At 24.3% G+C, this 24,899-nt stretch overlaps 2 protein-coding genes and 1 pseudogene across 2 annotated transcripts; 2 read left to right on the top strand and 1 right to left on the bottom strand.

Moving 5' to 3' along the window:
• Window positions 1–1,234: 1,234 nt before the first annotated feature.
• LOC135929990 (uncharacterized) lies at window positions 1,235–10,011 on the bottom strand. Its single transcript, XM_065466749.1, has 5 exons — window positions 9,858–10,011; window positions 6,217–6,294; window positions 5,427–5,519; window positions 1,530–1,642; window positions 1,235–1,469 (listed from the first exon to the last, which is right to left on the bottom strand). The coding sequence occupies exons 1-5, from the start codon at window positions 9,934–9,936 to the stop codon at window positions 1,419–1,421; spliced, it is 414 nt and encodes a 137-aa protein (XP_065322821.1). The 5' UTR covers window positions 9,937–10,011; the 3' UTR covers window positions 1,235–1,418.
• Window positions 10,012–15,413: 5,402 nt separating this feature from the next.
• LOC135930601 (5S ribosomal RNA) lies at window positions 15,414–15,533 on the top strand (annotated as a pseudogene).
• Window positions 15,534–18,278: 2,745 nt separating this feature from the next.
• LOC135929728 (uncharacterized) lies at window positions 18,279–22,960 on the top strand. Its single transcript, XM_065466431.1, has 2 exons — window positions 18,279–18,347; window positions 22,679–22,960. Exons 1-2 carry the CDS (start codon window positions 18,279–18,281, stop codon window positions 22,958–22,960), a joined length of 351 nt encoding a protein of 116 aa, XP_065322503.1.
• Window positions 22,961–24,899: the final 1,939 nt, after the last annotated feature.

Here is a 24,899-nt window from a genome sequence, read left to right as displayed (position 1 = left end):
ATTCTCTACTCTCGACAAAAAAAAGGATATCTCGAAATTAACAGTTCTGTAGGGTTTTCATGGCATTTTTTTCAGTAACGCTAAAGTTTATTTTTAATAGGTTCGTTCTGTGGAAGTTTTATCCATGGCCATTGAAGTTTGGATTCTGGATGTATAATTGCAGAAAGAACATATTGATACTTATATATAGGTTCAATACTTTAAAAAAATAAAATATATGTAATTAATTGAGAGTGATAGGTTTAATACCTTTTATTAATCCCATTTAACACGGCGTCTATCAATGGTTGACCATATTCGAGGCCACTAATTTTTTTAATTTTAAAATAACCATCGTTATTGTTGGGGTCAAATATCCTAAATGCATTATTTCTTCAAATTTAATGATTTAACTTAGTTATATCATATAAAATCAAATAATTAATATTAAAATCAAATGTCGTTTTAAATTGGAACCTGAAGATTTTGACAATATAATACTTTTTGGCTACATTTTACACTTGGTAAGCATTGTATTAGTTGCTTCAATATAGGATGTTAATGTAAAACAATTATTATATTTGGCCATAGTGAATAAATTTTAAATAGAAGCCAGTTATAAATGAAATAGAAACTTTAACATAATCTTAGGCTGACATATAGAATGTCTGAGATTCAAATCAATTACATTAATACGATAAGGTTCTTTTCCCACGATTCAAAATATTATTGATTTTATGATTACGATCTTTATAGATTTTAAAATAGAATTGTTCAAATCTCATTATAATTTGAACCGAGTAATATTTTCAAAATTTTGGTTTTGAATTTTTTAAATCTCATATTAGAATAGCCTTTGAACAATAAGTTTGTCAAAAACTTCTGAAAAAATTTTTTTTTTAGATTATACACAAAAATTCTACATCATTGTCGTAATAAATCAGATGTAAAATTTTCAGAGTGTTTTTCTTAATAAAAAGATTTTAAATCGGTATTAATCATAATATACTGATAACAATAGGATAACAATCATCAATTTATATAAAATTATTATTTATTATTTAATTTAAATTTTTTTTTCCTTAATGATATAACATAATAAAATTTAACTATTTAACTTGACCTCCCTGATGCAGGCAGCAGAGTATATTAGTTAAGTGAAAAGTCTAAATTTTCCAAAGGCCAATAAAATTATCTAATGAAAATTTATTTTAGAGACCTGATATTGCTAATAAATTTTAATATATTTATTCAGTATTTATTTGTGATATGATAAAGTGACAAGAATTTAAATCATTTTTTTAAAATAAATTTCAAATCCCCTTAAAAAAATATATATAAAGTTTATGTTATTTATTTTGTTAAGTTTTTAAAGATGATAATTTAAATTTTGAAAAATTGTAGATTTTTTTTTTCTTTTTCACCAAGGAAATAATTTTCTAATAATTAAACCAATGTAATATAATAACATTTTGATCGTTGGCTGTACGCTAAAATTATTAATAATATAGAATAATAATTAAAATGTTAGAAGTTAAATATTTCATTACCCATCCTTTTATAGTAATGTTAGTTCCTTTGTTGTTAAGTCTATAGATTTTTTTAGTAGTACCTCCACCAATATCAGTGGTATTAAAAAGAACGATCAAAGGATCTATAAAAGCTTTAAAAAATATATAAAAAAATACTATTTATATTTGTGAAGTATCTTTGAATATTATATGAAATCCATAAAGTATTTTAGAAGATTAGTTTATATAAAAAATCGTTTATTTAAATAAATTATTTAATTTTACACAATATCTCTATTTAAATTTTACATTCTCTTTTAAACTAAAAAAATCTGCTTTATATAACAAAATATATAAAAATTTATATAAAAAAAATCAATCTATCAATTTATAAAAAAATCAATTTATAACAACATAAAAAAAAACAATTTAAAGGTTAGTATTAATCGGTCATATTAACATTCCACCCTTTAAAAAAATGATCTCCACTCAAGTTTTTCTTGCACGTGAATCTTATCGTCACTTCAGTCATGTTATCATTTGTTGAATCGATTATCGACATCATGAAACATCGTTGGTTGAAACGTCGTTAGTTGAATATTGCTTTTTGATTTGCTGTTTGTATTGATCATTCCATTTCTCTTTCAAAATTTTATTTATATATATTTTTAGTCTTTATTTCATTATAAAATTATCGAATTTTTTGGGCAACATTATATTCCTGCTAGGTCTTTGACTAACAAGACACTGTTCTTGCATTTCTACATTTTGATCATCATTTCTTCTAAAATTTACAGTGTTCATCCAGAGGTGCGCTACTCGTAGACCTTTTTTAATTTGGTCTAAATGTCTTCTAATAATTTTGTCTCCTGTTTCAACTTCAAATGTTAAATTTCCATTTTTACGTTTTATCATGCCTTTGTCCCACATATTACCTTTGAAGGTTTTATACCATATTTTGTCACCATTCATGATGTTTCTATTTGACGATAAATTGCTATTAAATTCGTTCACTTTATCTTCTTGCGGTTCATTCATAAGAATAAGAATCATAATAGAATATTTGGAATTGTTTCATTTTATATAATAATAATTTTTTTATTTATTATTTAATTATTTTTATTTTTAAATTTTACTCCTTTATTTTTCAATTTAAACACTTTTTTAATATCATAATTTCTCTTTAACTTGTTCTTTATAACAAAATTTCTCTTTCTCCTTCCATTTTCAACATATGATCTCCATATCGTACTCCTAATCTCTCTTTCATCGCGACATTTAATCACCCTTGTTTTAATTTTCTTTTCCAAAGTTTTTTTAAATTTTTTATTAATTATAAAAAATTTTATTTTATTATATTCTTCAATTTTTATTTCATTATTGTTTTTAATAACTATTATTTCTCCAATTGTTATCAAATGATTTATTTCTTCTAATTTATAAAAATTAATTTCTTTTGTAACATTTGTTATTAAGTTACATAATTCAATTTTATTCAAATTTTTTTTATTATGATATTTATAATTATAATTTTCATACTTTTTATTGTAATATGTACCTTCATAATTTTTACTATCTACTTTTCTATTTTCCTCGATTATATTTACAAAATTACATTGCTCGATTAATTCTTGTATGGTATTATCATAATCATCCTCGACAATATTCACAAATTTATCTAGTATATTCCCAAAAACTGTTATCCAAGTCCTTCCTAACAGTGCAATCTTATCACTCTGGACTACATAAGCAGTTAAGATTTGACTTTTGTCCTCGAATTTTGCCTTGACTTTGGTAGTTCCTAAAACATTTATTGTGTTTCCATCATAACCAGTTAATTTAATATCTGATTTATTTAAGATTTTTACTCCAATCTTTTTCGCGATATGAATCGGTAGAATAGTATACTTTGACCCGGTGTCGATCTGCATCAAAATAGGCACGTCGTTCAAATATACCGTGACCTTATAAGCATCGTTAGCTGTGTAATTATTATCGGTATCCATATTGTTTATGTCTAAATTGTATAAATTATATTCTTTTCTTTCTAGTTTGTCATTATCATCTTCTTTTATCTCTTCTATATTTACAGTGTTTACTTTATTTGTATATCGTGATTGATTATTGTTGTTGTTATGATATTTATAATTGCATACTTGATTAGTTCCTCGATTTCCAATATTATGATTATCGTTATATCTTTGAATACATCTTGAATCGTTATAATGTCTGTTATATCTGTAATTATAATCATTATTAAATCTATTATTATTATAGTCATTTTTATTATAACTAGCTCTATTATCAAATCTCGAAGAATTATTGTACGATCCTGGATAGTTTGCTCTGACGTTGTAATAATTCGCGTTATAATTATGATATCTAGGGTTGTAATTATTTCCTTGGTAACTGGGGTTATAATTATTTCCTTGATAAATATTTCTTTGAAAGCCATGGCCTCTTGCTGTCCATCGTTGTCTGTTATCGTAATTAGATTGTAAATTTTGTCGTTCATCATGGTCTCCATATCTCACCAATTGTTTATTTTCTTCTGTTTTTCTGCCTCTTTGCCTTTCTACATGTTTCACGGTTGTATCATCTTCTGTTTTTTCGTTTAAAGAAATATTTTCAACTTTAGCAATTATATTTTCTTTCAATTCTAACTCTTCAAAATCATCTCTTAAAGTAAGAACTTCTTCTAATGTAATGTTTTCTTTTAACGTAATTTTCTGCCTAATATTTTTGCTGATTGACGAAATTTTTACTTTTTCAATAACTCTACTATCACTTAGCAAACATTCATTTTTTAAAATGCATAATCTACTTACCCAATCGATGTAACTTTCGTTTTTACCTTGTACAGCTGCATTAAATAATAATAAGTTGGAACTTGTAGATTTCCTCGGGTGTAATAACCTGAATTTTTCAATCAATATCGATGGATTGATGAAGTCGGTAGGTGAACATATCGATTTAAGCTTGATATATACCTCATCTGGTAATCTTCTTGTAAAGGAACCCGCTTTTTCGATGTCCGATATCTGAGTGTCCTTGAAGATGTCTTCAAATCTACTCAAAAAAAGATCGCCATTGCCTGCGTATATTGGAAATTCAATATTTATATTAACATTATTATTGGGAATCTGTTTCATATTTATTAATTTATTTACGATTTCCTCGAATATGTAGCGGAGCTGCCACCATGAAGTATCTTTGAATATTATATGAAATCCATAAAGTATTTTAGAAGATTAGTTTATATAAAAAATCGTTTATTTAAATAAATTATTTAATTTTACACAATATCTCTATTTAAATTTTACATTTTCTTTTAAACTAAAAAAATCTGCTTTATATAACAAAATATATAAAAATTTATATAAAAATTTATATAAAAAAAATCAATCTATCAATTTATAAAAATCAATTTATAACAACATAAAAAAAAAACAATTTAAAGGTTAGTATTAATCGGTCATATTAACAATTTGTTATTTGAAATTTATATTCTGAACATCACTTTTGATATGTAAAACTAGAATTCATTTGTGATTTTATTCAAAATTAACGAAATGAGTTTTAAATTATACAAGATAATTTTTTTAAAATAGAAATTCTTTTAAATATGGAAATTATTGGGAGTAAAACAGCTAGTATGTAGAAGCGATACATATTTAAACGCGAAAATTCTCGTACACTACAAAAGTTACTTTTGACGTGTTAAAATTTCAATTAAAACTACTCTTCATTTTAATATGTAATTTTCCTATTCAAAGCAATATTGAACAAGTTAGACTAAAAAAAGTTATATTTTCTTTAAAAATAGATATTTATGTCTTTATAATATTGGATATTCCACTACCTTAATGAACGTCTTAAAAATTAAAACATTTAAGTAATTCCTGGTGTTTATGATAAAGCGTTTAAAAAGGTTACTATATCCATCACATCTCTCATAAAAAAGGTTAAGTGTTCCATTGCAATTTTCGAAGGTAATATAATCATTATTCATGGATCCAGCTTTATGTTCTGAATGTAATTTTTTTTTAAAAATTAAAAATTAATCTTTTTGTATTGAATTTTATTTTGATTGTAATTAAGCTACCCATATTTGGTAGGGAACAATTTAAAATAAATTTAACTTGGAATTAGTAAAGATCAATTTAAAATTGAAAATTTAATATAATATTACCATAAAGTAACAAAATATAAGATATTCCGTATTATATCCTTAAGAACTTATGCTTGATTGTTATATATGTTGTTTTTATATTAATAATTGCATTAGCAATATATTTGTTATTTAGCAATAATGTTTGATGAATTCGAGCAAACATATTTAAATAGTATTGGGTGTCTTATATTTTCTAAGTAATATTCACGATAAAAATTTGCCATAATGCATTCGCTCTAAAGAATTGTTATAATATGATAAGCCTATTAAGAAATTTTTTGTACTTTATAACAATTTAAATTTTTTAATATTTTAAATTATAAAAAATTATTCCTCCTTTTCGGTCTCTTTTGAAAGATGGTACATGTCCTAAAATATCTTACAAGGAACGGTTTGCCCTATTATACCAGGAAAGGATGCTTTCCTTACTGTGTTCAGTTAAATACGGGCAATTAACTATTTAGTCTGTATAAATCTTAGCATCTACACAGTTCAATCGTATGATATATAAAAAAGAATCATATTTTATAAAAAATTCAATATATATTTTACCAGAAATGAAGAATAAATCATTGTTTTCTATCTCTCTTTTTTCAAGGGTACCATTGAAGAACGTTTTGATTTCGCAACCTTTGAAAATTTAGTTCATATATATCAAATACAAATCATTTAGAACTACAGAGCCATTATTTTAATTTGATAACTATCAAATAGTTTAGAAAAACTGATTTAATTTTAAAAAAAATTTCTATGATAATTAAATATATGTTCAAAAAGAGGAAATAGGTATTCATTTGTTATAAAAAATAATGATTAAGAAATCATATAAATTATACATAGTATCTCGATGTGTTTGGAGAGATTAGACTAAGGTTTGATGGGTCACTTGTGTTAGAGAAAATAGACTGGTATTAACCTAGTAATAATTTAGCAGAAAACAAGCAATATAAATTACATTTATTGCTATATTCAGCCAAAACAGTATATATTCTTTTAAAATTTTTATTTTAATATAATCAATAAAAGGCAACATCTTCATCATCAGTAACTGTAAATTTTATTTTATACTTTCAATTTTTACCCTTATTAGCATTTCAGATGATTTATGACATGTTTATATCTGGCTTTAAAATACACGTGTGTTTAAACACTAAATTCGTAAACTATTAAAACATAAACAATTATTAAATTTGTTTATATCTCATATTGTCAGTTTTTTCCTATTTCAACCTTCTTTTATTCATTCATTTTTTCTTATTTCCTCCCTTAAAATTTACTCCCATGTTCACGCGGTGGTGAATGATAAGCAATTTTGACAAACTGGAGCGCTGACGTTAATTAAGGAGAATCATTTTTTTACTTAATCCTTATGACGATGGATAAATCTTAAATTTTTTCTTTATTTTTCTGATTTGGGTTGATATATAAATCATCAAATAAATTCGGATTCAACCATCGTCAAATTAAGGATAAAATTATGATTCACCTGAATCAAATAAAGTGTCTGGGTTCAATATGACCTTAAAATCAGCGCATATCTTGATTTCTCAATTAGTTTGGCACATTTACTGTTGGGGTAGCTCACTCATTCTCGATTTTGCTGGGATAATCTTAAAAATTCCCCTATTTTATTAATCTATTATGTCATTTCAATTGGTTTTCGTCAGGAAAAAGGTACTCTAGATATTGAATTCGATTACTTTGCGGCATCACTACGATATATGTCAACTTCATAATCAAGAAATAGTCTTGGCTTATCTTCAATAAACACTGACAAATTCTGTAGTCAGGGCAGAAATTTGTTAACCATTCGTTATGATATCATTACTTGTTTACATATTCTAACTTGTCGTGGGATAAAAAAATTATATGCCAGTATTTGTGGTAGTCCAAACAGTGGTATGTCAACTGAATAATAACAAATGGTAATGATCTGCTTATATTTTCAATTGCACCTTTTATGATATATAAGGAACTAGGCATAAGTTCTTCCTCATCGTGATAAGTAATTTTTCCTATAAGTATCGTATACTTACAATTGTTATTATTATTATTATTGTAATAAATAAAATTTCCCTTTTCTTTCATAATATATTGGTATTTTTTTTTACTAAAAAGATTTCCTTGATGATTTTTCTTGAATTAAGTAAATTCTTTCTCAACTATCATGGGCCAGGCTGGGCCTAATTTTTAAAAATGTAGCTTACTTAAAAGAGTTTCTAATTTTAAAAAAATATAAATAAATATTACAATTTTTTTCTTCTAATGATGATAGATTTCAGTATTGTAAACAAAAGGATTGCATAAAAATACATAAATCTTTTTAATTTAATGAAATCTAATTAATTAAATTTTTGTATATGAACTTGGGAAACATTATTGAAATTTTATTAGCGCTTAGGCCGAGTTTGAGATTTTTTTTTAATATTAAATATGAGCCGTCCCTGGTCTGACCCTAAATTTTTTTAGTGCGGGTCCTATCTGGACATGATTAAAGAATTTGAGCCCATGAAGGTCTCTGGTATAAATTAAGTAATTTTCCTTGATTCAGATGAGATTTGATTCAGAAATTTTCTTTTATTTTGATAAAATATATTACAGAAATTGGAGTCAAAACTGTCTAATTTGGCCTATATTTTTGCCCAACTTCTCCATTTATCTTAAAAATATATTTCAGCATCTGTTATATTATAGTTTAGCAAAAAAGTGAGATTTAAAATCAATTTACATTATTTTTTATTAATTCATCAAAATTATGGAAATTATATAGTTATCTACAAATTTATAAAAAATAAGAAAGTACATATTTATAAAATTATTATTATAAAAGGTTTTGAAAATACAAAATAAGAATGAAAATAAAATTAATTTACAAAATATGATGTTATCGTTGTTTGTTTACATAGCGTTTGATAATATCTTCTTTGGATTTATAAATATTGTGAACAGTTCCTATAGAAATATTAAATCTTTAGGGATGATTTAGAAATTTAATATACTGAATTTATTTTTTAATTAAACGATAGCTCCTTAAATTTATTTTCTTTATTTATTTTGTTATTTAAAATAAGTTTAAAAAGTTGATAAAATTTATTTTATAATATAAATGAATTAATGCAACAAAAAATAACAATTCTCCATCATATTGGTCTTGAGCAAATGAACAAAAAAAGGCATTTTCTATAATAGGTAATAAGAATATAGTAGGGACTCATTGGCCAAAATAAGGAGTTCCACAAATAAGTGCCTAAATCAGACAAGTTTGTCCCTATATATATTAAATACCTTTAATATGAACAATATCAAATAATATTGTCTTTACATGCACATTTAAAAAATTTTTTTGACTACAGTTACGTTTGCATTTGTAACTTAATGATCAAAAAAATCTAGCGGTAAAGGTTAGCAGTTAGATAAAAATATTTAGACTAAATATTTGTGTAAGTTAACTTATTAAGAACTTTTTCAAGCAGCAAGAGAAGTAAGCTTAAAGAAAAATATTATCATTTTTATAATTAAATGAATATGATCAGTTTGTTTAAGATTAGAAAAAAAATATAATTTTATAGTTAAAAGATGATTAGATTTGTAGAATTTATTCGCCAACTTCGAATAGAAATAATATCGAATCATTCTTATAAAATAAAATGATTTCTCATAAATGAATATAGAAAATATTTGTGATCGGCCTATATTTGATGTATAGGTTTGTAGTAATAATACTCTTCTGAATGCTAATAATAGCACCTTTAAGATTTAACGATAATAAATATAATAGAAAGTATAGAATACCCGTTAAATAAGAAAAAAATTCTCAAAAGTTTCATTCTTCTAAAGCCCATGTTACTCTTATAGATTAAGTATCCCATCTTTGACAAGCTTTACTGCTCTAAAATTTATTTTATAAAAGAATAAATGGTCTATCTGTTGACATTGAGATCACCTCGATACAGATGAATATGAAATAAAGTGCAAAAAAAAATAATTGAAGAATAATAAAATTTAAATTAAAGGAGGAAAATAGTGAAGGAAGAAACACATCTTTATTTAATCCGCTAATTCAACAAAAAGGATTACGTTGAAAAAATAATGTTTCAATTTCAACAACTAACTCTTTCCTCTGCTCAAACAAAACACATTATAAAGTTTTAGAAATTATACTGTAGTAATTTATAAATGTAATTTATGAATACCTTGCATAACATTGTAGTTGATTATTATTATTAAGCACCAAATAGAATTGATCATATTCTTAGTGGATTTTGATAACATGTTTCTTGGTATAGATAGATATATAAGAAGTTATAAAATTATTAATAAAAATGCTAGACTCAGTCTTATATAGTAACTTTTTTTTATCCATTTAATTATGTCCTTGATATTATTGATTAATATTTGATATCTCAATTTGTAATCATGTTTTCATTTATAGTTAACTTAGAAATCGAATTAAAAAATTTTCATACTAAATAGTTAAAAAATTTTGAACCAATTTATTCTATCTTTATTTTATTTTATAAAAATTATCTTATTTTTAATTATTTCAGACCGATAAAAATAATTTTAATATCAGCTATTTTTTTATTACAACAAAGATAAAAAAATAATTAAAAAAAAATGTTATTGAAAGATTAAATAAATCAAAATACATAATAATGGAAAAATATCAATTGAAAAAATAATATAATTCAGAAAAAAAGTAACAAGTATCAGATTTGTCAAAATATATTTTTCAAATTAATCTAGACACAGGTACAGATACTACTTGGCCATAAAAAATTAGCTATATTCGATAAACTTCATATAAAAAATTTTAAAATTATTTAAATTTAGTAAAATCCTGTTATTCATTTAATATTAAAAAAAAGCCTGTAGCTTTATTTATATATATTAAGGGGTTGAAAAAAAATATAAAATTGAATCTTAATACACTAATAAAATGTATTCATGGTTATACAATTATACTCTAAGTTAAATTAACACCGTTATTAATGGCAATCTTCGCTTCGATTTAATTTAGACCACAAATTTTTGGTAATAAATTAAAGATAATAATGGTAAAATTATAAAATTTATATAGAGTACGGGTTTATAACTGATCATTATACACCTTCACCTAGTAGAAAATAAACCTTCACCTAGTAGAAAAAGTTTAAATATTTCTCTGATATGAATGTATTCGATAAATACAGAAGTGGTATATACCTATTAGTTTGGTGGTATTGATTTAACAAAATTTTATTTAATAAAGAGGCACTAGGAATTAAGCAAAAATATAAGACTTATACTAATTATCTAAATATGGAATAGTTAATTAACCGGCGGAACCGAAAAGATTTGATCATTAAACTCTATTCCTACTAATAATTTTTTTCATCAACTGCCTACATATTTGATACGTATTAATTAGAAATTTATATAATCTCATCTCATATTTAATTCTCTAATGTAGATAGGAATTCTCCTTAAAAAAGGGGGATTAACACATTTTTTTGCGGTGGGGATCTAATCCACACAAGAGTTCTACTGCCAGATTTAAACATAATTCCAACAATTAATTTATTAAATTTTACATAAGAAGCACACAAAATATTGTAAAAATCATCTAAAAAATATATCCTTTCACATTTTTTTAGAAGATTTTCTATTATTACCCAAATTGTTCATTTTGTTTTTAAGAAAGGTTCTGCACAAGCATAGATTGGAAATCCTTAGATATCGAAAGGTTTCAGAGGTGTCATAATCTCAGGGGGGTTTAATTAAAAAATTTTTTTATGGGGCAACGTCTTTCATACCCATTTTGCAGACCTTCGGCCGGATTTTATGATTTTTAATTGAAATTTGCAAACTCTAAACAATTTGAATTTCATATTTTTTCATTTATTATGCATACAAATAATGAAAGCCCAACAATGCAAGACATTTCTGAAGATACTATTTTTTATTAATCCATTTATTACAAAATAAAATATTTTCGATTACGGATATAAAATATTTTTACGTCTCAAGGATTACAGGTGATAAAAGTTAATTAATTCATACAATTCCTCAATTGATAATGATTTTTTAAAAACCAGACAAGACAATATAATTCTTAGCATTAAGACAGTGTTTTATGAAATGGACAGGAAAAATTTGTAGGCATAACTAAATAAATGAAAAGAATATAAACTACTAACCCTAATCATAAAATGATATGGTGGTTAGAGCTTCTTTTAGATTTCATTATGGAAGCTAGATAAGTAACCGAGAAAATTATGGTGAGATATTGAATTTCTAAAAGATTATCTTATATTTTTAATGATATATGAACGACTAGATAGTTGACTATTATTGCTCCTCTAAATTATGCAATCAAATGCTCTCAGCAGCAATAAGAATCCTAAATTATAATAGCCAGACATATAATAGATGCTGGTTAATTGCAGTCATAGCCTTGACACTCACAATATAAACTCATATCAGAATTTATGTTACATAAATTGACAAAAACACTTAAAATCTTAGTAGAAATAATTATGCAAATATATTGAAGTCTTGAGTTATTTACACGATAAGCCATATTAGAAATGAATCATTTAGTAACTAAAAAATAAAAACCAGAGTTATACGATGAAAGCAATAAAGATTTTATATATTATTGTCGCACCACCTCTAGTTGGTATATTATGTCTTAAAATAATATTAGGATTTCCGTAATAATATCTAAGAGAATAGTACTATTTAAATAATATATTTTTCAAAAATAAATAGGATGGCTTTAAATAATTGAATGCTAATTGTTACTTATATTTATTATCAAAAACATTGATTAGTAAAGTTTATTTAAAGATTAAGTGTAATATATTCTATAACTGTCAAACATGTCTGTAAAAGTGACAGTTTATCTAGTATTTTGTAACCAACTCTATAAAATATGTCTACTTACTTTTTTATAAAGAAATTACTTATACTTGTTTCGAGATATTTTTAGAAAGAGGCATGGTAATTAATTTTAAAAATGGATTAGTGATTTTGAATTAGGGTTATAAAATAATATAAATAACAAAAATCAATTAAGCTTCAACTGTTAATACTAAATTGATATTTAGACATAATGATTGATATTGAATTTTTAACACAGAAATTGGCTGTCCAAGCCTTTCGGTGACCGGGGTGGCATTTCTCAGCTCAGAAATATTATTATATCATATGTCTACATTTGTCATAGAAGAAAACCCCGAATTTTTTTAGTTCCTTACAAGGATTGAACCTGTGACCTTCAGTTTCCAAGCATACATCATACATTACTGGGCCCCCCTGCGATTTTTAATCTTTAAATAATAAAATAAAAGATATATATAATAAACAGGACTATCAAATAAATATATTTTTAGTTTAAAGGGATATTAATTGTTGAGGGGGATAGAGCCCCTGCCCCCCCCCCCATCACCCCCCCCCACCCCCATCACCCCCCCCACCCCCATCACCCCCCCCCCCCATAGTGACATTTACAAAATGAAATAATTTATATAAATATAATTATTTTTATGAATGTTAACACAACCAAAATATTTTACCTATCAGCTAATTTTTTATGAGACTGTTTGATACCAAAATGAGCTGCATTTGATATTGCGTCAATATTAATATCACAACCACTGATGACTGTTTTTATAATTTTCTTTCTACTTATAAAGTCTAAAATTACTTAACCAATTGTATATATTATATATAAAGGCTTTAACCCAGAGATTTCTTTCTCTCCATTGTTATCTGCCAAATGAATGGGGTATTCTAAAAAAAATGAAGTTTTTCTCAAAATCTATAAATATTATATATTAAAAAATATAATTTAATTATTTCAACATCAATCTGCATTTTTAAAAAATGTTTTATAAAAATTTGAGAAAAATTTATAATAATATTTAAATTAAAAAATGTATTTTAAAAAATATATCATTATAGAAAATACACTGTTAAAAACACATTCATATTATTAAATAGATTATAATAAAAGAATTTGTTATGAATATACTTATTAAATAGGCAAGAAAGAGTATATCTATAACTGGAGTATTTTAAAACGTTACACCGGCCCGAGTGGATTTAAAAAAATTAAAGATATTTATAAAATATTAATAAATGCATAATATAATGTTCCATGTTAGCAATTGGATTTAATATTTATTTTATTTGTAATATGTGAAAAATTTTAATTAGGTGAACCGCTTCCCCCCTTCCGATTTATTTCATTATTTAATTATATTTTTTAAATTAATGAACATTAAACAACATTCATGAAATCTTGATGATATCAATGTGTCTAAAAAAGTAGAGATATGAGTAAAGTATGATTTGTAAATATTTATATGTGTAAATACACTTTAAAGATACACAATTCAGTAAATATGCATTTAGCAATTTAATTATGGCTCCTTTTCGCGAATATAATTGTTAAATCTATAATTAATTACAATTTTATTTTACGCCTTTTTTTTAAATATAGTTTCAATACATGTCATTTTATAAATTTTTTTTAATAGAAGATAGATTTATAATAAAATATAAATCAATGGCGAGATAAAAATAATTAAAAAAAAATAACTTCTTTCTTTCTTCATGATTGAATATCCCTTATAACATTAAAATTCTACAATTATATTTAAAAAAAAGATTAAAAGAAAGTAATACATTTAAATTAATTAAATTTATTAGTCACAAAAATTCACACTACACATAATAATACAATGTTTCTTATTTTAATTTTGATGAATTTAGCTCCTAGCTGGCACCACCATTTTCTTGTATATTTTTTAAAATAATTATTTTAGAAAATCAAATAATCAATCCCTCCCCTTGTTTCTTTCTCCCAAAATAAACCTAAGGCTGCATTCAAAGTGGAGACCGATCCGGTTTTTACATCCGTTCCGTCAAAACATCATATTAAAAATGATATATTTTCATTTTTAAAAAATTATAAAAATTACCCAAATCCGTTTTAAGACGAAAGGTATCGGAGCGGACGCACTTTGAACATATATATCATTTTAAATGAGATTGACTTTTTACAGAACGGATGTAAAAAACTGATATGCAGCCTAACTTTTTTAAAATAAATTTTGGGTTATTTTAAAAAAATTATAAAAAAAGTAAAATTTCTTTAAAAATTTTTTTTTTTTATTTATGTAAATAAATTTTTGATAATATTTTTTTATTCATAAAGATTTTTATTGTTATTTTTGAAAATATGTGCAATGACTAGTAGTAGTTCGTGATAAATATTTATAAAGATATTAATTTACAAATTATTTAACTTAAATCTTTCAAAAAATATATGACATGCTAAGAACATAAGGAAGATCGATTTTAGATATTTCTAATGTATGTAATAATCACTTATAATTTTTTTTTATTTAATTTAAGTATAATATTTTTATAAGCTAGCGTAAATAATATGTTTTTTAAATAATACAAAATGTAAATTGTATAAAATTGTATTAAATTAAAAAAATAAACATAAATTTTGTCTAATGAGCTTGCTTTTTTGATCTCCCCCTTTTAATAAGTAGTTTAAATATAGTTCTTATATTTATCTTTTTTAAATTGTTTAGACATTTTTTTTACATGTAATTTTACATAGTTTTATATATTATGCTTCTTTTTAACATAAATTTTTTAAACTAAAAAATTAAAATAAATCATAATTCTTACAAACTTTTAAAAATAATATTGTATACATAAATAAACATTTTAAAAGAACGAATTCCTATTACGCCCATATCACTTTGAAAACACCGGTTCCTTTTATAACACCGAAGTTAAGCAACGTTGAGCCTGGTTAGTACTTGGGATGGGTCACCGCCTGGGAATCTCAGGTGTAGTAATTTTTTTAAATTATTTTTATCTCGCCATTGATTTATATTTTATTATAAATCTATCTTCTATTAAAAAATTTATAATTAATTGGTTTCTCAATATTATCTTTACTATAAAATTCCTTCGCCGATATTCGCGATAAGTTTTGCTGAATTGACCTATTACGATGTGCTGCTGCTTGTATAGATTAGGTTTAATAATCATGCTTATAGGATAAAAAGAAAAAATGTATCAATCATAACTTACGATGTGCTGCTGCTTGTATAGATTAGGTTTAATAATCATGCTTATAGGATAAAAAGAAAAAATGTATCAATCATAACTATTGGGAGATTTACGGATATATTATATTAATTTTATAAAATTAACCTATATTAAATAAATTGCAGAAAAAACAATATTTTTTCCATTTAATATAATACCTTTTGTTATATAAATTATTTAAGAGATAATAATAAAATTTACGCCATCTAGCATATAAAATAATGTTATATTTAAATTAAATACAATAATTAAAAAAGATATAACAAAATAGAAAATTTTCAAAAGCTATTTTTATTTTGCTCCCAGCAAATATGTATTATTTGGCAGTTTTAATTAAATTTTTAAAATAATTTTTTTTAAATGTTCATCTTTAAATAAGATTATAAATTTTGAAATTAAAATTATTTTATAACAGCCTAATATATTTTAAGATTTGCTTACCTGTTTAAGTATTCAAAATTTGAATATGCCCTTACATTTTATGCATTTAACGTAATCAATTTTTTGATTGAGAATCTAATTTTTTAATTAATTTTTGACTTTTATACATTAAATCTTAAAGAAAAAACTGCTAGTTGTTTTATGCAATTTTTAATTTATTACATAAAAAGAAACGATTTTAATACAACTCTTATTATCTTTTATAAAATTAATATAATATATCCGTAAATCTCCCAATTTTTTCTTTTCATCCTATAAGCATGATTATTAAACCTAATCTATACAAGCAGCAGCACATGGTAATAGGTCAATTCAGCAAAACTTATCGCGAATATCGGCGAAGGAAATTTATAGTAAAGATAATATTGAGAAACCAATTCCGAGAATTTTTTTCTGCGAAATATTTATAGCGAAGAAAATATCGCGAATTTATTTCATACTTTAGATACATTTTGACGAAACTTTTATCGCGACCCTTTATAGCAAATTTTTGCGAATGTATTTGCACAAAGTTATTATCGCGAGCGTATTACCGCGAAACAATAAATATATTTGAATGCATTTATTTAAAGGAAAACAACATATTCAATTTTAATTTACCCACAAAAGTTCCTTAAATCATAAAGGCATGTCATAACACCCCACTTCTTCATTTGTAGTGATAGAGTTGATTAAAAAAACATTTGAAAGATGTTTTTATTTGAGATTCTTGTCGTATTATGTTATAATCCCCTCCTCAGATTTAACTTAAAAACATGGAGATTAGTAACAATGTAAATATATCCTTTTATTAGCTTTCATTGGAAATATATGTTAAAAATATTTTACCCATCCCCTCAAACACGCTCAGACTTGAAACAATGTGACTGTAACTATGAATTAAATATATATACTTGTAATTCTAATACTCTGATGTAAATTCATTTTACTATGTTTTAACACTAACCCCCCCCATCCAACAATGAGCTAGATAAAAGAACCTAGAGAGTTAACAGCATTCAAAAATATTATTCGCTTTCATTTGATGTCCTTGTCGCATAATTCTGTAAAAAAAATTTAAATCTTTCCAAACCTTGATACAAGGGCCTGGGTTGAGTGATGGGTAATTTTAATAGTACTCAAAATCATATTATTGGCTTCCATTTATAACCTTATCTAGATATTTTTCTGGAAAAATGTTTACTTATATTTAGAGTAATGATTAATTTTAAAATTCAAAAAATCATACTTATGCATATTAAAATAAAAAAATAGTAAAAATTTCTAAGTGATATATTATGTTTTCTAAGAAATTCAATTCTGAGAAAATTAAAATTTTTACTTAGCAAAATCCACTTTTGTGAAGTCAGTGATAAATACATTAAGTAGTTTTAATTCTGGGGGAAAAAGATAATGTATGTTGAAGTAGCATTATATTTCGGCTTAATTAATTTCAAAGAAAATATTATATAAGGGTTATTTCTACCGCTGGATTGACGTTGAATTAATGTAGATCGTTGCTATGTTGTGGTTGGAAAAATAAATTATACATGATAATTATAAAATTGAGTTTGATTCATAATAATTTTCTTTTATAAAGATCTAATAATATGCCGATATATCTATATTGTATATTTTATTTTTCAAAATTCAATTATCAGTTATAAAATATATTTTATAAAAATATTTTATAACCTACCCCCGATTAGATTTTAAAAACTCCCTACGAGGTCATGGTATAAATATATCACTTGAGTCCGAAATATCAAATAAACCATATTATATAGTCAGATGGAATGCTTACTGAAAAGAAAATATAAATTAGAAGATAACAGCTAAGTAAGAAAAGAAAAAGCTTTTATTTTTAAAATTTCCGAATATTTTCAAATATGTCTAATACTCTAAGAACCTCATTCACAGTGCTTTTTTCAAAAAAACCAATACAGTGCTTTTTTCAAAAAAACCAATTTTATTCACGAGTCATTCCGTTAAAAACAAAATTTATCAAAATTGTTTTTTTTTCTGATGGTGTAGTATTCAATATTTGAATATAATTCATAATTTAAGCCATCATGAATTTGAATATGGAATCAAAGCGCAATTACGAAGACGTAATAGCCCATGGCATACATTATCAAAAGGTTAGCAGAATGAGCTACATTCAGCGTACAAATGGGAATCAAATATCAAACACCTTAGATTCATTTAATTTTTATAATGCAAATATCACTGGAATTATATGCGCATATGTAAAATGATGTATTTAAAAAAATATCTTGTTCAATAGGTCAAAACTACTCCCGGAATAAAATTTTCACACTATAATGCCACGGTAAATTAAAATGAGTTTAAATTTTCATAGTGATAATAATTGTATTTTACTATATAAAAATTAAATTTTGTCTTCAATAAATTACAATCAAGAATTGATATATGTTTTTTAAATACTTTGATGAGGAGAATTCAATTTATCAAATAAATTAATCAAAGCCCCCTTCCCCCCTGCCATTCCTCTTCCAATTCTCAGATCATAAATGTTAAATGGCTTGATTTGAGCCGATTTTTAAAAACTGCTAACTCAAGATTTTAACCAGAAAAATATTGCCAAAGCCTTGAGATTTAGCTAATAGATGTCCAATCCTTTGTGCCATCTCTGAGAAAAAGCTTCAGACTTAAGTTATTTTATTTTTGGCTAAAATATTGAGTTGGCCGCGACATTATAAATAACTATTCTATTATTTTTAATTTTAAGCATAAAATATATGATTGCTTTTGACTTATGTTACAAATATTGATTAATATCAAATATTTATTAAAAATATAAATATTTGCAATAGACTAATAATTAAAATGACATTTCTCCTAAACCTGAGATCGGCCCTACTTAAAAATTTGCCTATTATCTATATACAGGGTTGGGCAAATTTTCAGAAAATTGTTTTCGGATACAAATACTTTATAAAATTTTGTATTTAAGATACAAGATACTAGATACTTTGGAAAAATTTCAATAAGATATAAGATACAAGATACTTGTATCTTTTTTTAAAAAAGTATCTGATACAAGATACTTTTTAAAAAAACTTTAAGTAGACAAAATCAAAATGTATAAAGCTTTATTTTCTTATCTATAATATAAATTTATAAAAAATTTGAAAATAAATTGTAGAAAATAACAAATTTATTTTATAAGATAATGGGATATTTTTTTTAATAATTGTATAATTTGTAAATATTAATACATCAGCATCATAAACCAGCGTTGTTTTTTAATATTATTAATTTTTCATAAAATTTATCGATCAATCTTTGACGATTTGGTCTGTTAACCATATTAGCAAAGCTAAATAATCGTTCAACGGGGGCAGAGGAGGGTAATATTGTCTTATATTTAATAAATATTTCTTTTAATTAATTTTATAAAGAAAATTATATTTTAAGCATATATGTAAAAATTAAAAAAAATATATAAAAAGGTGAATTAAATATTGCTAAGTACTATCTGTCATATAAAAATGGTGACCCAAATATTTGGATTATATTTTGGCCTAGTATTCAAATTAACAACCTCTTTTTTTATCAATATTAGTTTTCTTATTCTTTTCATAGATTTTTTGTATATCATTTTGATTTCATTATCAATCAATAATATAAAAATTTATTTTAAAATACTTCTAAATTTAGCAACAGATATATATGGAATATGAAATGATAATGAATAAGATTATAAATGTGATTTATTATATAATTATATATTATACTTTTAGATGCTTGACAAAATTTGATGACGAGTCCGCAGAACCACTTATAGATTTGTGGCATTCTATAGATTCTGTAGTAATTTTATAATGATCATGTTGAAGTACTTGAAAAAATTTCCTATTTAAAATACTTTTAAATTTATAGTTTTATTTTTCGGTTGGAGAATTATCTGAAGACGAAGATAAACATAATATTCTATTTTCTTTAATAGATGGATATAAAACGATTCAAATAAAATATGGTAGTTATAATTGATAGCAAATTGCTATATGACGAACAACGTCGTATATCATACATTATCTTAAAATATCTGAATTCTGATTAAATTTTTCATTTAAATTTTAAAACAATATCATTTTAAAATTTAATACTATTTAAATTAACTAATATAAATTTTTTTAAAGTATCTGTATCTTTTTGAATACAAAGTTGGTTAAGATACAAATACTTTTAAATAATATGTATCTTAGATACTGGATACCAGATACTTTCCATAATTTAAAAAAAGATACAAGATACTAGTATATAAGATATAAATATCCGCGATACTGCCACACCCTGTCTATATATAAAAAAAAATTAAGAGAAAAAAATACCGATTTGATTTTATGACCATTTTTATTTAACATTAAATTTTTTTAAAAAAATATTTATATTTACATAACTTTAAAGGCTTACCATAAATTTATTAAAGATATTTAAAATTAAAGGGAGAGCATTTTGCCCAAAATTCCCCATTTTTTCGACATTGAGGCCCATATCTCAACCGCTGTTTGGAGTTGGGGACTTAATTTTTTTTTTTAGTTATAATATATACAAACTCTTGTAAAAATTTTAGGAAAATCTGAGGGGGTCCGGTTGAAAATCGTGTTTTTTTTGTTGATTTATCAATGAAATTCAATAAATTGTTTGATTTATGTATTAAAACTATTATATATAATATTTATATAAAAAAATATATTATATAAGCTTTAAAAAATAAATAATTAATTTTAAGAAAACATAATTGAGTTTTTTAATAATGAACAATAGTTAAATTTAAAAATAACAAAATTTGCAATCTATATTCAAATGAAAAATAAATAAAGTACCAATTGGCTAAACTTGACAGTCTTTATCATAAACGTATATATTTATTCTTATTTTTATATATATTATATAATCTCGGTTCATAATTCAAATTTAAATATTTCATTATTGTGCATTTATCATTATATTATTTTCTTAAATTTGCCATATCATTTCATTTTAGTATTTTAAGATAAAATAAGATATTATATTATACCATTTATAACTATATAATATTCAAATAAAATTTATTAGAATGGAAAATTTATTTTTAAAAATTAAGTAAACTAATTAGTCGTGAAAATTTGAATATTTTTTTTTATTCGAAACAAAAAAAATTAAAATGATTTTTTAAAATAATGCAAAATACGGGTTAGGCGCCTAAAGGCATTTTTATTTGAAGATAAGACAGATAATATTCGGCTAGGTCATGTACTGATATAACATAATTATAATCTTTATTGGTTCAGAGAGATAATATATATTTGACTTCAAAAAATAAACTTTATAATTTAAAAGAAGAAACTTTAATAAAAAAATGAATTTTACACCTATATCAGGTTTATTAGGAGTCTATGTAAGTCTGAAGTATTTGATATTTAAATTTGAATAAATTATTTATATTAGGACATTAATATAATATAACTGTACTGGACCCCATATATATTTTTTTCAATTGGTTAAATACATGATTAAAGGTTCTATCTTAACATCTATGACTGGCAATAACTGATTTCTAATCCATTTCTTATTTTGTTGGAAAGCTATTATCTAAATAATCTTCTTAATTAGTCAAATCGATTCAGCGTCTACATGGTAGAAAATTTGATGAAGTCAACCCCCCCCCCTCCCCCTCCCCCAACTACCTTATCTTCCTAAAAAATATTTACAGTCTCGTTCGCTACATTCTTCCATTCGTTATACTAGGGTAAATCGATGATTTTATTAATAAAAACATTATTTAGGATATTACATTCGTTATACTAGGGTAAATCGATGATTTTATTAAAACATTCTTTAGGATATTATTTATAAATTTATTTGAATAAAATCTATTTACAATTTTGCCCTTATTCTATAAATATTGTCATTTTTATTTTACCTTACCCCATAGTCTACTTCTTTGGAGGTCCACTCCTACCACTTTTCAAAAAATTGAAATGGCTTCAGCCTCATCACAGGTTAGGTTGATTAAAATGAATAAATATATTTCTAAAATTTAATTGAAAAATCCAGTCAAGGCTAATTTTTTCTCCTTTAAATGAGTCACGCCGGTTGGTTAGATCCGGCTAAATAATAACAGTATATCTGAGCCATTTCGCAAACATCACACCAAGAACTTAATTTTAAATCTTTGAATTCGTAATAAGATGTATTCAAATATATTTTTAATTTGATATACATATTAATTTAAGAAATATATAGTGGAATTACTCTTAATATGATATTAGTTAATTAACAATACTTGAATTTTAAGTTTAAATGCTATCATCCAACATTTTTTTCCCCCCAATTTTTAATAATATTTATATAGACCGCCTGAACCATTAGGTATAAATTATTAATTATTTTAATATTTTATCATAATATTTTGTATACAACTCGTATTATCTAAATTGTTTAAAAATAATAATTATTCTAGCTTCTCCTATTTATCGTTGTCGAACTCTCCAACACAATAACAACCGATAACTCCCTGATCAACAAATTGCAGCAAAACGATGGGGCTTATGTTTCCCTAAATTCGTTTATTGAGAAAGAAAATAATGAAAAATTGGAAAATTATGGAAATATAAATCATAAGAGATATAAAAGACAGCGAAGTGGAAGAGGCGGTGGCGGAAGAGGCGGAGGTGGAAGAGGGGGAGGCAGAAGAGGTGGCGGCGGTAGAGGTGGGGGTAGGAGGGGAGGGAGAAGAGGTTAAAGGGTAAAATTGGATTCTTATAAAGATTGAAGCATCATTCATCTTCCTACTTTCTCATATTAGCTATACATATATATTAGTATTGAATACATAATTTATAGTACGCAATTAACTTTTTATAATATTGGTCAAACATTAGTATTATAGATTATCGTTAACTTGTATAATGCCCCTTGATAATACATGTAATTATTTAGTATATTTTAATCATTTATAAATTGAGTAGAAAAGCAATATTTAAGAAAATTTAAAGCTATATAAACAATTAATGCGAGTGCAATTTTTTAAAGAGGAAATATAGAAATGGATTCATTTTTTCTAACAATAAAATAATACAAATGGGGGGGAGGCAAACTGGGTATGCTGCGGCCTCGTAAAAAAATTATCCAGCTGACTTATTTATTCCCTCCCATACCATATCCTCATTTGGTTGACATTATCACCTTTGTAAAGGTATATGATTTTTATAATACTATGTTTTTGATAAAACTTGGTTTAAACAATGGGAAAAATTATATTGCTACTTTTATATTTTTATGAAAGTTAAAAATTATAGAATAGGCAAATGAATATATTTTATACCTACCTTGGCTAAAACGGTAATTTTTCCTATTGCGATTTCTCACATATATCTTATTAGTATCCATTCATATTTTCATTTTCAGAAGTAGATAATATTCTAAATAGATCCTCGAGGTGGCAAGTAGCGTTGCCTAAATTTGTCCACAATATTAAACAATAATAAAAAATAAAAAAAAATTGTCAAAAACGGACCATATTGAAATTGAAAATGAATCCTTCAAATAATATTAGTAATATTTTTATAAATTAAATATATATATCATTTTACTGAATTAAAAAAATGAACCACAAAATATCATTCTATACAGCATATTTAAAATTTTCAAGCTTTTAAGGTTCAAAATTCCCATTCTAGGATTTTATAACGAGAAAATCTAATATTTAATTCCTCTGCAAAAAACTTAATCCAGAAAATCTTAAATCTTTAGCGTTTTATTTTTCATAAAATAATTTACATGAAAAATGACAATAGGAATAAATGTAAAGTTAAAGGTGCATGATTAATTTAAATTAAAGATATGTACAGTTCGGGTTGAGTGGGAGAAATATATTGCTAAATCGGATCTCCAAGCATAGGTTTGAATTCTTTTCCTTTAATCAGTACCAAACTTTGAACCACAAATATTATGGCATATGAACCCGAAATCAATATCGGATTTACAAATTTTAGTCATTTATATGATGAAATTACTTAAGAAAGAAAGTAAAAAGTATATTAAGTCACCGTGATTTTTATTAAATTCCTAATGCATTAACAATCACCTTAACTTGATTACAGTTATTCAATTTTTTTTAAAACTTAAATTTAACATTATCTTATTCCTATTCGTTCGAGAGTTTAGTTGAATAATTGTAATATCTACTCATACCTGACCTGGACTTTAGTTCATTCCACCAGGATCTCTGAAACTAATATTTGTAAATTATTCCTGAACCTGGCAAAATTATATTTTTTTAATGCAAATAATTGTAATATTTTATATAAAAATAAGCATTTTATAATTTAATTAAGTTTTTGGTAGATTGGACCTACTAACTCCCCCCCCCCCCAAAAAAAAGTTTCACATACAATACAAAAAACTGAAATAAAAGTATGAACAGAAAATTTCCGGTCATGAAAATTTTTAATATAATAGTAAAATAATTTTAAGTATGTTCTTCAAACTAGGAAAGATAATTTTAAAGTTTAGATTCAAATATAAGTAAAACGAATATATTAAAAAAGTTGAGAGTAATTTATAATATTATTTCCAAATAATAGACTAAAAAATTTTATTCAAAAAATACTTGCTAGAATTTTGTTTGATAAAATCAAAAATGCAAGTGCAAAATAAACACTCTATAAATTTTAATTGTA

Source organism: Gordionus sp. m RMFG-2023, chromosome 5, assembly GCF_954871325.1.
Source record: "Gordionus sp. m RMFG-2023 chromosome 5, tfGorSpeb1-WG-v2, whole genome shotgun sequence".
Lineage (NCBI taxonomy): Eukaryota > Metazoa > Nematomorpha > Gordioida > Chordodea > Parachordodidae > Gordionus > Gordionus sp. m RMFG-2023.
Note: the sequence above shows the minus strand (reverse complement) of the source record. Positions and strands in the feature narration are given on the sequence as shown.

Bases quoted from the DNA above. Each gene is read 5' to 3' on its own strand.
- LOC135929728 (XM_065466431.1), top strand. From the start codon at position 18,279: ATGAATTTGAATATGGAATCAAAGCGCAATTACGAAGACGTAATAGCC. The intron at 18,348-22,678 runs GTTAGCAGAATG...TAATTATTCTAG, and splicing joins ATGGCATACATTATCAAAAG to CTTCTCCTATTTATCGTTGT.
- LOC135929990 (XM_065466749.1), bottom strand. From the start codon at position 9,936: ATGTTATCAAAATCCACTAAGAATATGATCAATTCTATTTGGTGCTTA. The intron at 6,295-9,857 runs GTATTCATAAAT...AAATTTTCAAAG, and splicing joins CAACTACAATGTTATGCAAG to GTTGCGAAATCAAAACGTTC. The intron at 1,470-1,529 runs GTAATGAAATAT...TAATAATTTTAG, and splicing joins ACATTACTATAAAAGGATGG to CGTACAGCCAACGATCAAAA.